Here is a 14,432-nt window from a genome sequence, read left to right as displayed (position 1 = left end):
TAGGCGTCACGGGAAGTTTGCTACACTTGTAGAATCAGGCCTACTCAGTCAGGGTGTCTATTTTAACAAGATCCCCAAGTGAAGAATTACATTCAGCATTTGAAAGGCTTCTCCATGGCTTGGGCCAGACGTCCTTGCCCTGTGGAGCCCACACCCTCAATCTGCTGGGCTTTTCTCCTCTTCAGATAATCACATTCTCCAAGTCAGTGTCCTTTTTTTTTTTGAGACAGAGTCTCTGTCGCCCAGTCTTGGCTCACTGCAAGCTCCGCCTCCTGGGTTCACACCAGTCTCCTGCCTCAGCCTCATGAGTAGCTGGGACAACAGACGCCCGCCACCAAGCCCAGCTAATTTTTTGTATTCTTAGTAGAGACAGGGTTTCACCATGTTGGCCAGGATGGTCTCAAACTCCTGACTTCAAGTGATCTGCTCACCTCGGCCTCCCAAAATGCTTGGATTACAGGCGTGAGCCCCTGTGCCCGGCCATCAGTGTCCTTTTGTAGCATTAGTTTCCTAGTTGAGATTTCTCTTAACCGTTTCCCTAAAGAGGTGCTAAATTCCAGGCACTATGGCAATAAAACCCAAATCGTTCTTCTTCCTTGGATCCGTAGCCCATCTTTCTGCCCTGCCCAGGCTTGATACACCATCAGCATCCATTCTGCTCTGGACACCCCTAGAGAAGCCACCAGCAGACATCACTATGGGGGGGCTCCAAGCAGCTCTGGGGAAGGGGGAAGCCTGGGGTAGAGACATCTGTCCCCAACTCTTTACTTGAGAACTGTGTCAACTGAGCATGAACTGCTGACTGACAGCCACCGAATCCGTCCAGAGGTTGCTGGCTGGCAGGTCTGTTTTTGGGCCAATTCTGGATGCTCTCTCCTGGGCTCCTGCAGCTCCAAAGACAGCTCTGCCTGCAGTGGGAAGTTGAGCACCAGGCAAACCGGGCCTCTGTTTCATTAAACCTGCAGTTTGAAAATCCGTCTGCATCTGCCCTTATCTGAGGATCTCTTTAAGCTTCTGAGCATTTGGGAAAGTATATGGATCACTCTTAGACTGTTTAAGAATTCATGACAGTGTACCATGATCCTGATAGTCACTTAAAATACAGGGCAACCGGGGAAACAAGCCATGTTTGGTATTGTCTTTTTTTTGAAAGCTTATCTTTACAATAACTCTTGGGGAAAAGATCATTTTCATATTAACATTTGTTATACGCAGAATCCATTTTCTACTCACAGTGATGCAGTTTGGCAAAGGGAAGTCGTGTTGCTACCGGTTTCTGACCAAAGGTCAGCAGTGGATTTGGCTGCAGACTCACTACTACATCACCTACCATCAGTGGAACTCCAAGCCCGAGTTCATCGTGTGCACACACTCGGTGGTCAGGTACCGTGCACGGGCAGGGGTGCGGCTGCATCCTTGTCACACCTGGGAGGGGTACAGGGTGGCCCCTGATGGCCAAGTCAGATCAGCAGTCACTCGGGTGTTCCCCATTTCGAGGATCAAGCCCAGGCCATCCCCTGCTGTTAACAGCACAATTCCCAGAGCTCAGCTCGCTTCCAGGCACCACTGGCTCTGCCCTCCCAGGGCTGAGACTCCTTTCAAGCTCTCAGTCAGGCCCCTTTGAACGCCTCATGGACTCTCGCAGGCTGCCAGGATATTACTTAGTAAGTGACTGCTTCACTGACCTACTTACATATTTTCCCATCTCTATCCAACCCACAGCCTTCCCTTGTTCCTGCTTTGAGTAGAAAATTTAAATTTTACCTCTAAATAACTCAAACACATATTCCCCTTTATTTTTAATGCTTTAAAAACCCCTGCTGGCAACTGAGGCAGTGTTGGGAAAACAGCCTGGCTGCCAGTGGGCGTGGGTTCCCCGGGAGGTCCCTGCTGGCCTCAGAGAGCCCTCCACCCAGGGCGGGTGAGCAGGACTTCAGAGAGACGCGGCGTGGCCGGGGTTTCATAGACACCGCCTTTGTGGGGTCACTGCTCCCAAGGATGAAGGGGAAAATGGTCTTCTCCCCGACTACAGAAATTTTAAGAATGTAAATTAGTTTTAAGCTGGCCTACAGAAGAGCCTTGGAGAAGGGCATAGAAAGAAAAGTTGGAAGGACAGCATGCCTTTCTTTTTTTTTTTTTTTTAAACTTTAAGTTCTGGGATTCATGTACAGAATGTGCAGGTTTGTTACATAGGTATACATGTGCCATGGTGCATGGTGCCATGCACCTATCAACCCATCATTTAGGTTTTAAGCCCCACATGCATTAGGTATTTGTCCTAATGCTCTCCCTCCACTTGTCCCCTACCACCACCCCGACAGGCCCTGGTGTGTGATGTTCCCCTCCCTGTGTCCATGTGTTCTCATTGTTCAACTCCCATTTATGAGTGAGAACATGCGGTGTTTGGTTTTCTGTTCCTGTGTTAGTTTGCTGAGGATGATGGCTTCCAGCTTCATCTATGTTCCTGCAAAGGACATGAACTTATTCTTTTTTATGGCTGCATAGTGTTCCATAAAATTAGAAAAACCTACTTTAAATTTCATATGCATTTCTTATATACAGCCATTTGCTGCTTGATAATGGATATGTTTTGAGAAATGTGTCATTAGGTGATGTTGTCATCATGCAAACATCATAGAGTGTACTGGACACACCTAGATGGTGTGGCCTACCATACACCTTAGCTATACCGTATAGTGTATTGTTCCTAGGCTACACACCTGTACAGCATGCTATTGCACTGAACACTACAGATAGTCATAGCACAGGTGTAAGTGTGCATCTAAACGTATCTGAACACAGAAAAGGTAGGGTAAAAATACAGCATTCCAATCTTAGGGAACCACCAATATGTCCCATAAGCACATGACTACATATATGTAACAGACAGATGTAGACAGACAGACAGACACTACACACACACACCATACATGTATCAGGTCACCAGATCAGGCATTCTTCCTTAACATGCAGAAGAGGGGAGAAACACTAGTTTTCAGCAGCCAATGACCCTGATCCTACTTGACCACACCTCATGCCTTTGCTCAGGGACTTGATCTTGGATTCCCAGCCCGCCATTGGGCGTGCAGCAGCAGCGGTCTCTGACTCCGTGGCAGCCACCTGTTGCCACCCAGCCTGGTGCTCTGCCCAAGGGCCCCTACCCCCAGGGAAGGCTGGGCAGCACTGACCCCTCTGACCCCTCGCTCTTCAGGCTGTGCCCTCTACCAGCTCTTCTCCATCCTCCACCTCTCAAATCCTTGGAAGAAACTCTCAGAGAAAGGAGGAAGAGAACAGAGTGAATGAATCAGATGGCAGGCATTCCGGAGGCCCAGGAGCCACGTTGCTTTCCAAGGCCTCTTGCCCCAGGGTCTCCACACCCGGGGCAAAGGCACTGCGGGGTCAGTTGGGCGTCCCTGTGTTGAGTTGATTTACCCACACTACTGAAAAGTGGGCCTGTGGGCTCATCTCCGGTCTGGATTTGGCTAGTCCGGGTTTGTTTGAGAGGAAACTTTCTGAGAAATGTAACTACTAAAAAAGTTTTGTGTCACTCTTCCATATGCACGGTCCAGACTGAGCAGGTTTTAAGAAAGGCTTCTAATTATTTAAAGGCAGAAGCTTATCCCATAGACGAAAATGTGTTTTTTAAAGACAATTACAATTGGAGATTTCAGGGAAGTAAAAAGAATAGTAAATGAGAGGGGAATAAAGACATCCTGGAAATAAAAAGATTTTGAATGTAATATTTTAAGTCACTCAGGTAGAATTTAAGGCAGAGAACGATGCTCATTCCTTCTAAGTCACAGGCTAGGGTCCTCTGTGTTGACTGTCGTGGGGGGCAGGGATTACGTAGAGAACCTCGATGTACCTTGCTGTCTGTTTAGGTGGTGTCATCCCTTCCTGGAATGCCCCATCTCCACTGTGGTCTCTTAATTTCCTGTGCAGTTACGCAGATGTCCGGGTGGAAAGGAGGCAGGAGCTGGCTCTGGAAGACCCGCCATCCGAGGCCCTCCACTCCTCAGCACTAAAGGTATGCCCATTCCCGCCAGACGGATATGGCAAAGGTTGGCTAGGAAGAAAATGCAGCCAACCAGTCTCTGAAACAAGGGTTTCTTTTCATCAATGGAAGGATACATCCAAGCTATTCAGGAGGCCAAGGTGGGAGGATCCCTTGAGGCCGTCACATTGAGGCTGTGGTGAGCTATGATTGTGCCACCATGCTCCAGCCTGGATGACAGAGCAAGACTCTATCTCGAAAAAAAAAAAAAAAAAAAGAGCCTGCAGAGCTGGGCTAGACACAGCCCCTGGACTCAAAGCATGGCTCGGCAACTTTCCAGCCTTGCAGGCATGACTCCAGTGAGTCCACTCGGCATTTCCTCCACAGAGAAGACACGGGGGAGTTCCTCCCTCCCCGGCTGGGTTGTGGAGGAATTCCAGAGTCCCTGGTCTTCCTTTGCTTGAGGGCCGTGGTACTGCCTCCAGGACCCAGGCACCCTACGGGGAGACTGCCCTCACACACCACTCTCCCTGTCACCTGTGCTTTCTATTTCTGTGTCCAGGGGTCTTGGTGAACATCATGCTGGAGCCAGCTCTGGGTCAGGGGGCCCTGCTGTAGAAAGGCGTTCCCTCCATAGAGCCCCTTCCGTCCTTCCTTCCACACACTGAGCCCTCTGTTCCCCTCTGCCTAGCCAGACGTCTCCTTGTCCCTGCTTCTGGTTTATCACACAGCTCCTGGGAACCTTGGGGACCATCTGCAAGTAGACCAGAGCCCTGTTCCTCAGAGTCCATTCTTAAAGAAGACACAAATGTTGAGAGAAAAAGAAAAAAAAGCAAGAAAGGGAGGGAGTGTTGTATTTCATCAAAGTTAAGGAAGCTGTCAACTGGAAGAGCCACATGAAATTTTTTTTTTTTTTTTTTTTTTTTTGAGACAAAGTCTCACTTTGTTGCCGCAACTGGAGTGCAGTAGTACAATCTCGATCTTGGCTCACTGCAACCTCCACCTCCCAGGATCAAGCAATTCTCCTGCCTTAGTCTCCCAAGTAGCTGGGATTGCAGGTGCCCGCCACCACGTCTGGCTAATTTTTGTGTCTTTCATAGAGACAGGATTTCACCATGTTGGCCAGGCTGGTCTCGAACTCCTGACCTCAAGTGATCCTCCCGCCTCAGCTTTTCAAAGTGCTGGGATTACAGGTGTGAGCCACCGTGCCTGGCCTCCACATGATTTTTTCTCCCATAAGAGAAAAATTGCCGCCAACCAATCTCTGAAACAAGAGTTTCTTTTCATCAGTGGAAGGACACGTCTTAATTTCAGAAGTGTTCAAATGTGAGTGCTGGAGAGGGGAGTACCTCTTAGAACTGGTGAAGCTCAACTTCCAGGGTGCCCAGTGACTGCAAATCCAGAGCCTTGGGCCAGAGGCTGGTGCCACAGCAATGGTCCAGCCTTTCAGGCTGTCTGTGGTCCAACAGAAGCATCTCTCACCCCTGAAGGGCCAAGTCGGGAAGAAGGAGAAATCACCTTTCAAGATCAGAGAGCAGTGAGTGCCTTGGCAGAGCCTCCCCGGCTGCTGTGCCGTGTGGTGGTGTGTTCCGTGGCGATTCATCACCAGCGCGCTGATAGGACACAGCTGACATTCTTTATGGAAGTGTTTATTACCCAGTTCTGTCACATCATACATTATGTATCATGTCATAGAAGGGAATTCAGCTGCTAATACGCAGATGTTAGACACACCATACATCATGGCTGAAGAACAGGTGTAGTGTGTATCTTCCAGTCGGAAATTTATCATTGAGGTTTCTGATCCTTGGGGAGTCCTGGAGCCCTGCGAAAGAATGTCTTCTCATCAAAACGCATATATGTATAAATACACAATCGCTGGGCGCGATGGCTCACGCCTGTAATCCCAGCACTTTGGGAGGCTGAGGCGGGCAGATCATAAGGTCAGGAGTTCGAGCCCAGCCTGACCAACATGGAGAAACCCCGTCTCCACTAAAAATACAAAAATTAGCCGGGCATGGTGGTGCACACCTGTAATCCCAGCTACTCAGAAGGCTGAGGCAGGAGAATCACTTGAACCCAGGAGGCAGAGGTTGCAGTGAGCCAAGATTGCACCACTGCACTCCAGCCTGGGCAACAGAGCGAGACTCCGTCTCAAAAAAAAAAAAAAAAAAAAAATACAAACACAATCTTGGGCACTGGGTTAAGAAATTCCTTTAAAGTAAAAGCTCCCAAACTATCCGTGGTGTTGAACCAGTTTGGTTTTTATAGCTTCGCTGTCTGTCACTGTCCAGTGCATTTGTAAAATGCAGATTCCCGTGTGTGGATGTGATGTGCAGAGATGTCAAATAGGCATCAAGGTTCCTCCGTGCTTATTCTCACTTCCTGGACCAACTTCTCTGCTGACTAGGAACACATAATTCACCAACAGCCGTGGTCCAGGGACCCCGCTCTAAGGAGCCTGGTCAAAGGGAAACTGTAACCAAGCAGCAAGGTCCCCAAATTGCCATTTACCTCAGCACATCCAGCCACATCTGGTATTTCTGTTTTGCACAAAGGCCCGTAGGTCACATGTCAGTCACTTCATCCCTACTGTACACGTACAGTATCCACCCCCACTGCAGCTGTGACACAAAAGACAAAACAGCCACGCAGACGCACCCATGGGATTTCATACCCAAGGCCATGGGACACAGACCAGCCCATTGACGTAGCCCAGAGATGCTGGCAGTTTCCATTCTTCTAACACTAGGTAGGAATGCGGCTCAGGAGGGTAATCACTGTTTTGTTTTCTTCTTTAGCTTAAAAATTATCCCAACCTTTGTTTTGTTTATTATTTTTTTTTTAGAGTCTCACTATGTTGCCCAGGCTGGAGTGCAGTGGCATGATCTCAGCTCACTGCAACCTCCACCTCTGAGGTTCAAAGCCATTCTCCTGCCTCAGCCTCCCAAGTAGCTGGGATTACAGGCGCCTGCCACCACATCCAGCTAATTTTTGTATTTTTAGTAAAGACGGTGTTTCACCATGTTGGCCAGGCTGATCTCGAACTCCTGACCTCAAATGATCCGCCTGCCTCAGCCTCCCAAAGAGCTGGGATTACAGGCATGAGCCACCGCATCCAGCCCCAACCCAACCCGTTTTCATGTGCCTATAACAGCTAAGCCACAGAGGATGGAGAAACGATCCCTCGGAGTCAGATTGTCACAGCTGCTTTCTCATCACACTGTATTTGAGGCAGAGACATCCTGGGAGCCAGGGTCAGTCAGGAGCGAGAGGTCAAAAGACAGGAGACCCCTTGCCCTCACCGGTTCTCCACTCCAGGGGACACTGAGGCTACAGAGAATGAGTAACAGGAGAAAGCGTGGGAAGGACCCAGCAAGGTCCAAAGGCACCTGTCCCAGTGGATGAGTTTACAGTCCACTGCCAGCAGCAACCTTATTTCTAGAACGTCTTTCCCTCTTCTTGGAAAGTCAAGATGCTGGGTGGTGAGGTGACAATGTTGAGGAAAAAATAAAATGCAAAGCCAGTTATGAAAATGTAAACAATCAAAACAAAAGGCAAGAAAGGGTAATAAACACTGCTTTTTGGCTGCAAGCCTCTCTGAGGCTTTAGGTTACATATATGTGTATACTCTACTCAAGCGTCTTTGGAATCGTCCCCAAACAACTATGGTATTTGTCTCAGCAGCTTCTGAGGTTGTCGACATATTTAGAACTAAAGTCACGCCCACTGATTCTTTCCTCTTGTTGCTGACATGAGGACTGTTTGATGTGTGTGTTTCAGGACAAGGGCTCAAGCCTGGAACCTCGGCAGCACTTTAACACACTCGACGTGGGTGCATCGGGCCTTAATACCAGTCATTCGCCATCAGCGTCCTCAAGAAGTTCCCACAAATCTTCGCACACAGCCATGTCAGAACCCACCTGTGAGTGCGAGTCCATGGATGGGGAGTGGGATGGGGGACCCCATCAGACCGGAGGGACAGCCCCACAGAGTCCCGGGCCCAAGTGGAATCAGGGCAATCTGTGCCTCTGACAGAGGTTGCTGTGCAGTTTATACTCCTCCTTTCCTTTCCTAGACTTCCCGCCTCCTGATCACCTCTCCACACTCTGGTATCCATTCAGTGCCAAGCAAAGACATTGAGTGGGTTGTGCACAGATCTGATCCCTTGACTGCTTTTAGTAATTCTGGGGAGGCGTCTGATCAGGCAGCTCATTGGACCAAGCAGCCAAAATGAAGTTTAGGGAGTGTTTGTGGTGTCTCCTACCTGCTCCCAGGCTGGGCTTCTGTGGTTCAGCTCAACCCTGCATGGTGGACTTCCTTTATCAGAGATCCCAACTGAGCTCTTGTGCTATGTGCACACCACGGTCATGGGTCCCCTCTTCGGATGAGTACGTGCGAAGTACATGTAAGTTAAGAAGGTCATTCGTTGTTTTCTTAACAGCCACTCCCACCAAGCTGATGGCAGAGGCCAGCACTCCGGCTTTGCCAAGATCAGCCACCCTGCCCCAAGAGTTACCTGTCCCTGGGCTCAGCCAAGCAGCCACCATGCCGGTAAGTGTGTGACCCCAAACTCCTCCACGGGGGTACGCTACAATGTGGTAGGGGCTGCAGAGCCACAGGCGATGTGCTGCGTCTCCCCAGAGAATCCGTTTTACTTAGGGATTGAGAGTGTAGGGTGGCAGATGGGGGTGGGAAGTTAAGTAATTTAATTGGCAACTAATTTTAAACATTTGCATGACAAAATTAACATGGATGCATATCCATAGAATACAAAATCCAAGTGAATTTTAAGGATTAAAGGCAAAACTGCAAACCCGGGGTCATGCCCTCAGACCCCCAGAGCCCCTGGGGCTACACAATTAGGATTCTTCTGTTTTGAATCCCCTTTCATGCTGGTGAAAATATTTGAGCAGCTCAGTGTCAACAAAAATGTACCTCTGCACGTATCAGGTAGCGTCCCCAACATGTGCCAGATCCTTCCAGAACATCAGGGGATGCATGGCCCTGAGAAAGCACAGTGACTATGTGTAAAGTCACTGGCATGCACCACTCTGGTCATCTATTGCCAGGTAGCAAACTACACCTAACTTAGTGGCCTAAAGCAACCACGTGTATCAAGTTCATGGAGTCTGGGTCAGGAATTCAGAAAGGGCATCATAGGGATGGCATTTCTCTGCTCCTTGGTGTCGGGGGTCTCATGGGCCTAGGCTACGGAACCCACCTGCCAGATGGTGTCTGCACATGAATGTCCAGCACCCGGGCTGGGTGGCTGAGGGCTGAGCTCAGCTGAGGCCATCCATCATTGACTTGCACGGGCCTCTCAAGCCTTAGGCTTCTCCTGGCATGGTGGTGGACTCCAGGTTCCAAGAGGAGACACCTGGAGACGCAGGCAGGAGCCATGCAGCCCTCTGTGACCTAGCCACGGAAGTCACATAGTGTCACCACTGCCACACCTCTTGGTCAAAGCAGCCCCGAGCTCACCCATCGAGAGGGGTATAGATCTCCACTTCTAGATGGGAGAAGTACCCAGATGTTTTAGGGGCCACCTCCAGATAGTTGCCAAACCCCTCCCACCCACACTTCACTGTCATTTTGGAGATGGAGTGAATGTGCCACCTTCCTGCTTGCTGTCTCCGTAAAGGCTGTGCACACCCTACTTGAGAAGCTTGGGCGATGCGTTTTATTTTCAAGTAGAACGTGGCAAAGACCACTTACTTTCTCTCCAGCCACCTCCAGATGCACTTGCAAGCTGTGCCTGCCATTCTTCCAGACTCTCCTGTCCAGTGTGACTCACTTTGCCAACAATGGAGGCCCAGAGTGCTTCCGTCTCCTCCCAGCTGTGCAGGGAAACAGAACCCAGACCAGCTTCTGGATCAGCCCTGTGCCTGGGACTTCTCACTGAAACAAGGTCTCCTGGTGTCATTTCCTCCCAATGCTGTCCTGGGTGACACTTTCCATTTGAGCTGCTTTTTTATATAGGCCCTAGCAACTAGGGGCTGTGTCGGAATAACTTCAGACGAGTCCTTTCACTGTTCTTTTTAAAAAAAAAAACCACTAGCCCGTGAAGCAGAGTGTTTCATTTCTTGTTACTATACATTGTCTCCCCCACCCACCCGAGTGATCAGGGAACACAGATGTGACTCAGCTCACTTCCCAGGAGTCTCTCAAAAGGTTCTGGGCAGAGGCTGGTGAAACAGCCCCAGTCCTCACTGCCTGGTTAAGTTCATGGACAAACATGCATGGCGTGTCTGTCCATCTGCATTAGCGCTGAGCAGAAAAGATACGGACGCACAAGCCAGCTCGTGGTAGCAGTCCATGCACGTCGTCCTGCTTGATGACACCGCTAAGAATTAATCCGTTTGGGAGGAGAGCAACCAAATCTACCCAGGGCGGAGTCCAGGACAGCAGGCAAGGGAAGGGAAGTGAAGATGAGCTACCAGGCTTGGGCAGGTAGCAGCAGCCTAGCAGGGCACACTGTGGTGGGGCGGAAGCCTGCACCAGTTGTGCGGGGGCTCTGCCCGTGTGCCCTGCGTAGGAAGCAGTGCAGCCAGGGAACAGACACCTATACTTTCTAGAATTCTTGACTTGCAGCTGTTCACCCCATTGCAGAACGTAGAGAACCCACTGGACCAAGAGACCACATCCCTGTCCCCTGGAATGGCAGAAGCAGTGGTAACAAAGCCCCTTTCTCTCCCACAGGCCCCTCTGCCTTCCCCATCGTCCTGCGACCTCACACAGCAGCTCCTGCCTCAGACCATTCTGCAGAGCACACCCGCTCCCATGGCACAGGTGAGTCTGGGACCCAGGAAAGGGCAGCCCCTCTCAAGCCAGAAGCACGCAGTGTGCTGCGCTGATGATCTTGTACACGTAGGTCCCAACCAAGGCCCTGACGTGGGGGAATGTCCTTCCCAATGTGCGTGTGGCCTGTGTCGAGCCATGAGGTTCCCCCCACACCCACCCTCTCGTCTCCAAGTTCTTTTTTCCAGTGTCTGGGTTTTTCTTTTTTTAAATTTCAATAGTTTTGGGGGAACAGGTGGTGTTTGGTTATATGGATAAGTTCTTTAGGGGTGATTTCTGAGATTTTTGTGTACCTGTCACCCTAGCAGTGTATACTGTACCCAATATGTAGTCCTTTATGCCTCACACCCCTCCCACCCTTGCCCCACCAGTCCCAAAGTCCATCATTTCATTCTTATGCCTTTGTGACCTCATAGTTTAGCTCCCACTTAGAAGTGAAAACATACGATATTTGGTTTTCCATTTCTGAGTTGCTTTACTTAGAATAATGACCTCCAGCTCCATCTAAGTTGCTGCAAAAGTCCAGGGTCTGATTTTTTAATTCTTTTAACAGTCTCTATTCACCTCTTTGCCACTTTTCCACCTTCCTCTTGTTCTTTGTGACTCCAAATTGGCCATGGTATTTTAGAAAAGGTCTGAATTGGGCTTCATGTCATAGAAAGACTGAAAGGATCTAAAAGCCGTGAGTCCGGCGCTATAAATATCACATTTGTTTAAAAAAAAGAAGAAAGAAAGAAAGAAAGAAAAGAAAAGGATTACGGCTTTGCTGAGTAATTCCATCCTTGTTTCAACAACATTCGGTGAGTTACTATTTGGGTCAGTCAGTGAGCGAGGTGTTAGGGATGTAAAGATGTAAGTCAGCCCTTGCTTTTAGTTCTCAGAACTAAAGGGAGAGACAGGCATGTAAACAGAGACGCCGCCGTGGCAGGGCATGCATTTTTATAGAACCACGAAGGAAATATTCTGCCCAGGGAAGTCTGACGTGGCTTCCTGGAGGAGGTGACGCTTGAGTTGGCCCCGGAAAGGTGGGTAGGAGGTTGCCAGATGGTGCGGCAGGGGGACAGCAGGGATGTGCTTCAGCAGGGAGTTACGAACACGGGGAGTGACAAACCCTGCCCAGGCCTGAGCTCTGACTTCAGTTCCCTCATAGGAGACTTAGCTCTGCCCAGACCATGGCCACAAGCACAGCTGCGTCTCAGATGGCGGTTCAGCAGCAGGTGCCCCCTCTCTGTCTTGGCACACATCTGTCACCACTGATGAAAACTATTTCGGAACATATGCCCTCTTAGTGGGGGTCTCTCATGCATTTCTGGAGTAAGACACATGCTAACGCGTGCTGCTTGGCCAGAGTCAGTCTTGAAGAGTGGTGTAAAAGCTACCCTTCTGGAATCTACTCATTAAAACTGCCTATATTCACCCTCATTAGGCCAAAAGAAAAAAAAAAAAAAAACCTGAATACTGTTTTTCTCTTTAAATTTCCAAGGCCTATTTGGTATGAAATTAGTAACCTTTTAATCCAAAGGGGCATAAAATGAAAATGTCTTTAACTTCTGGGTCTTGCATTATAAAGAATGTCTGTGTTTATAAGACACAACGGTGTGATACAGTCTCTTTTGGAATTCTGATTTTTCATTTATTGAACTTCTTAGTTTGTCATATGTACTATATTTAATAATTATATTCTTTTTTTTTTTTTTTTTTTGAGACAGAGTTTCACTCTTTTTGCCCAGGCTGGAGTGCAATAGCAGCATCTTGGCTTACTGCAACCTCCACCTCCTGGGTTCTAGTGATTCTTCTGCCTCAGCCTCCCAAGTAGCTGGGATTACAGAAATGCACCACTATACCCAGCTAATTTTGTATTTTTTTGTAGAGACGGGGTTTCACCATGTTGGCCAGGCTGGTCTTGAATTCCTGACCTCAGGTGATCCGCCCACCCCAGCCTCCCAAAGTGCTGGGATTACAGGCGTAAGCCACCACGCCCAACCAGTAACTATATTCCTTAAGACATCCCTGCATAAAGTCACACAGTTCTTCCCATACCCACTTCATATGAAACAATGAGATTCTGGGATTTTTCTCTCACTCCCCTCACCCTTCAGGGAAAGGCGGGAAAAATGAAATCCAAAATCTGAGGAGCGGTTATCTGGGTAACTGGTGGTTTTCCAAAAAGCCTCTTTCTTCATACTGCGGTTCTAAAATGTCTTTAAATTAGAGTAGATCTCTTTATCAAAAACATCACCATCAAGAAGGTAAGGAGGACCTAATGATAGGGTGTCTGGGAGGCCTTGAAAACATCAGAATAACGTGAGAGGCAGCTACCACCTCCTAACCCAGCCGATCGCCGCTCCCTTTCCAAGCCAACTCGGCACCCATGAGCCGCCTCCACTGCAGGTGGAAGGGGCAACCCTGAGTTTCCCGACTTTGTAGAACCTGCCAGAGAAGCTTTTGTGTTTCGTTAAATACTTGCAATAGCTCGTTTGCTTTCTCCGTTTAATTCTCTTTCAAAATCCTCACAGAATGGTCTGATTAGTCACAATCTGACTGGCATTTTTGTGAGTCTGGGATAGTGCAGGTATTTTTTTTTAATTTTTGTTATTTTTGTTTATATATATATTTTTTGAGACGGAGTCTCACTCTGTTGCCCAGGCTGGAGTGCAGTGGTGCAGTCTCGGCTCACTGCAACCTCTGCCTCCCGGGTTCAAGCAATTCTTCTGCCTCAGCCTCCCGAGTAGCTGGGATTACAGGTGCCCAGCACTACGCCTGGCTCATTTTTGTATTTTTTAGTGGAGATGGGGTTTCGCCATGTTGGCCAGGCTGGTCTCAAACTCCTGACCTCAGGTGATCCACCCACCTCGGCCTCTCAAAGTGCTGGGATTACAGGTGTAAGTCACCATCCCCGGCCCTGCGCAGGTATTTTTAAATGCATAGGTAGCAACAGAACCTTCCTTTTAAAGGAAGTCTGAGGTCAAAGCCACTCTGGTCAAGGTGGGAGTGTCTTGTGGGCAAAACTTCTTGGCCTTGCTCAGCTCCTAAGACTTGGGATTTACATGTTGGTGCTGCCACCATCTTGCTGTGTGACTTCCAGCAAGGTGCAGCCTCTTAGGGTGGCATGGGCTCATCGTGAAGAAGCACAACATGTGTACCTCTACTTGCCTGGGGCAGCAGCTGGCACCTGAGGGTCTCTGCACTTGTCAGCACCTGCTATTCTTATTCTTACTGGTTCTTTTTATTATTATTTTGCTGCCTCAGAAGCTATGCTTTCAGTTATTTCATCCTGTTTCTCAACTCTCCTGCTCTCCTTGGTTCCCTGTGTCTGGGAGGTCAAAGGGCAGAGGAAAAGAGAGAGGCCCTGGGGGCATTTGCAAAAGACAGCGGGCAGGAAACAGACTAGGGAGATTGTTGGGCTAGAGATTGAGGGAACGGAGGTTAAGTAATGGTAAAAAGGGAGAAAGAGAAAAACAGAATGAATCTAGCAAACTCATTTGCCTCAAGATATGGGAGTCATAGCCCCAAAGAGCCCAGAGCAGGGGCTACAGGCCCCTCCTGCCATCCCTCCCAAACAGTGTTTCCTGGAAGCGGAGGAGCCTATGTTGAGGGAGACAGGACAGGAGGCAGAGACTACCTGCAAGTTTCCTAA

The 14,432-nt window shown here is 49.1% G+C and overlaps 2 protein-coding genes across 5 annotated transcripts in view; both read left to right on the top strand.

Moving 5' to 3' along the window:
* RPL31 (ribosomal protein L31) overlaps positions 1-14,432 on the top strand; it is a 179,685-nt gene that overhangs the window by 128,042 nt on the left and 37,211 nt on the right. The window lies entirely within an intron of this gene.
* The window catches only part of NPAS2 (neuronal PAS domain protein 2), a 188,250-nt gene that overhangs the window by 158,511 nt on the left and 15,307 nt on the right, over positions 1-14,432 (top strand). For all 4 annotated transcript variants that reach the window (XM_032176701.2, XM_032176703.2, XM_032176699.2 and 1 more), the window contains exons 11-15: positions 1,236-1,383; positions 3,943-4,027; positions 7,778-7,919; positions 8,439-8,548; positions 10,697-10,786. In XM_032176701.2, the coding sequence (XP_032032592.2) occupies positions 1,236-1,383; positions 3,943-4,027; positions 7,778-7,919; positions 8,439-8,548; positions 10,697-10,786 (575 nt within the window). The remainder of the gene's footprint in view (positions 1-1,235; positions 1,384-3,942; positions 4,028-7,777; positions 7,920-8,438; positions 8,549-10,696; positions 10,787-14,432) is intronic.

Source organism: Hylobates moloch, unplaced genomic scaffold, assembly GCF_009828535.3.
Source record: "Hylobates moloch isolate HMO894 unplaced genomic scaffold, HMol_V3 SCAFFOLD_15, whole genome shotgun sequence".
In the NCBI taxonomy this organism is placed as follows: Eukaryota; Metazoa; Chordata; class Mammalia; order Primates; family Hylobatidae; genus Hylobates; species Hylobates moloch.
This window is presented reverse-complemented; position numbering and strand designations above follow the sequence as displayed.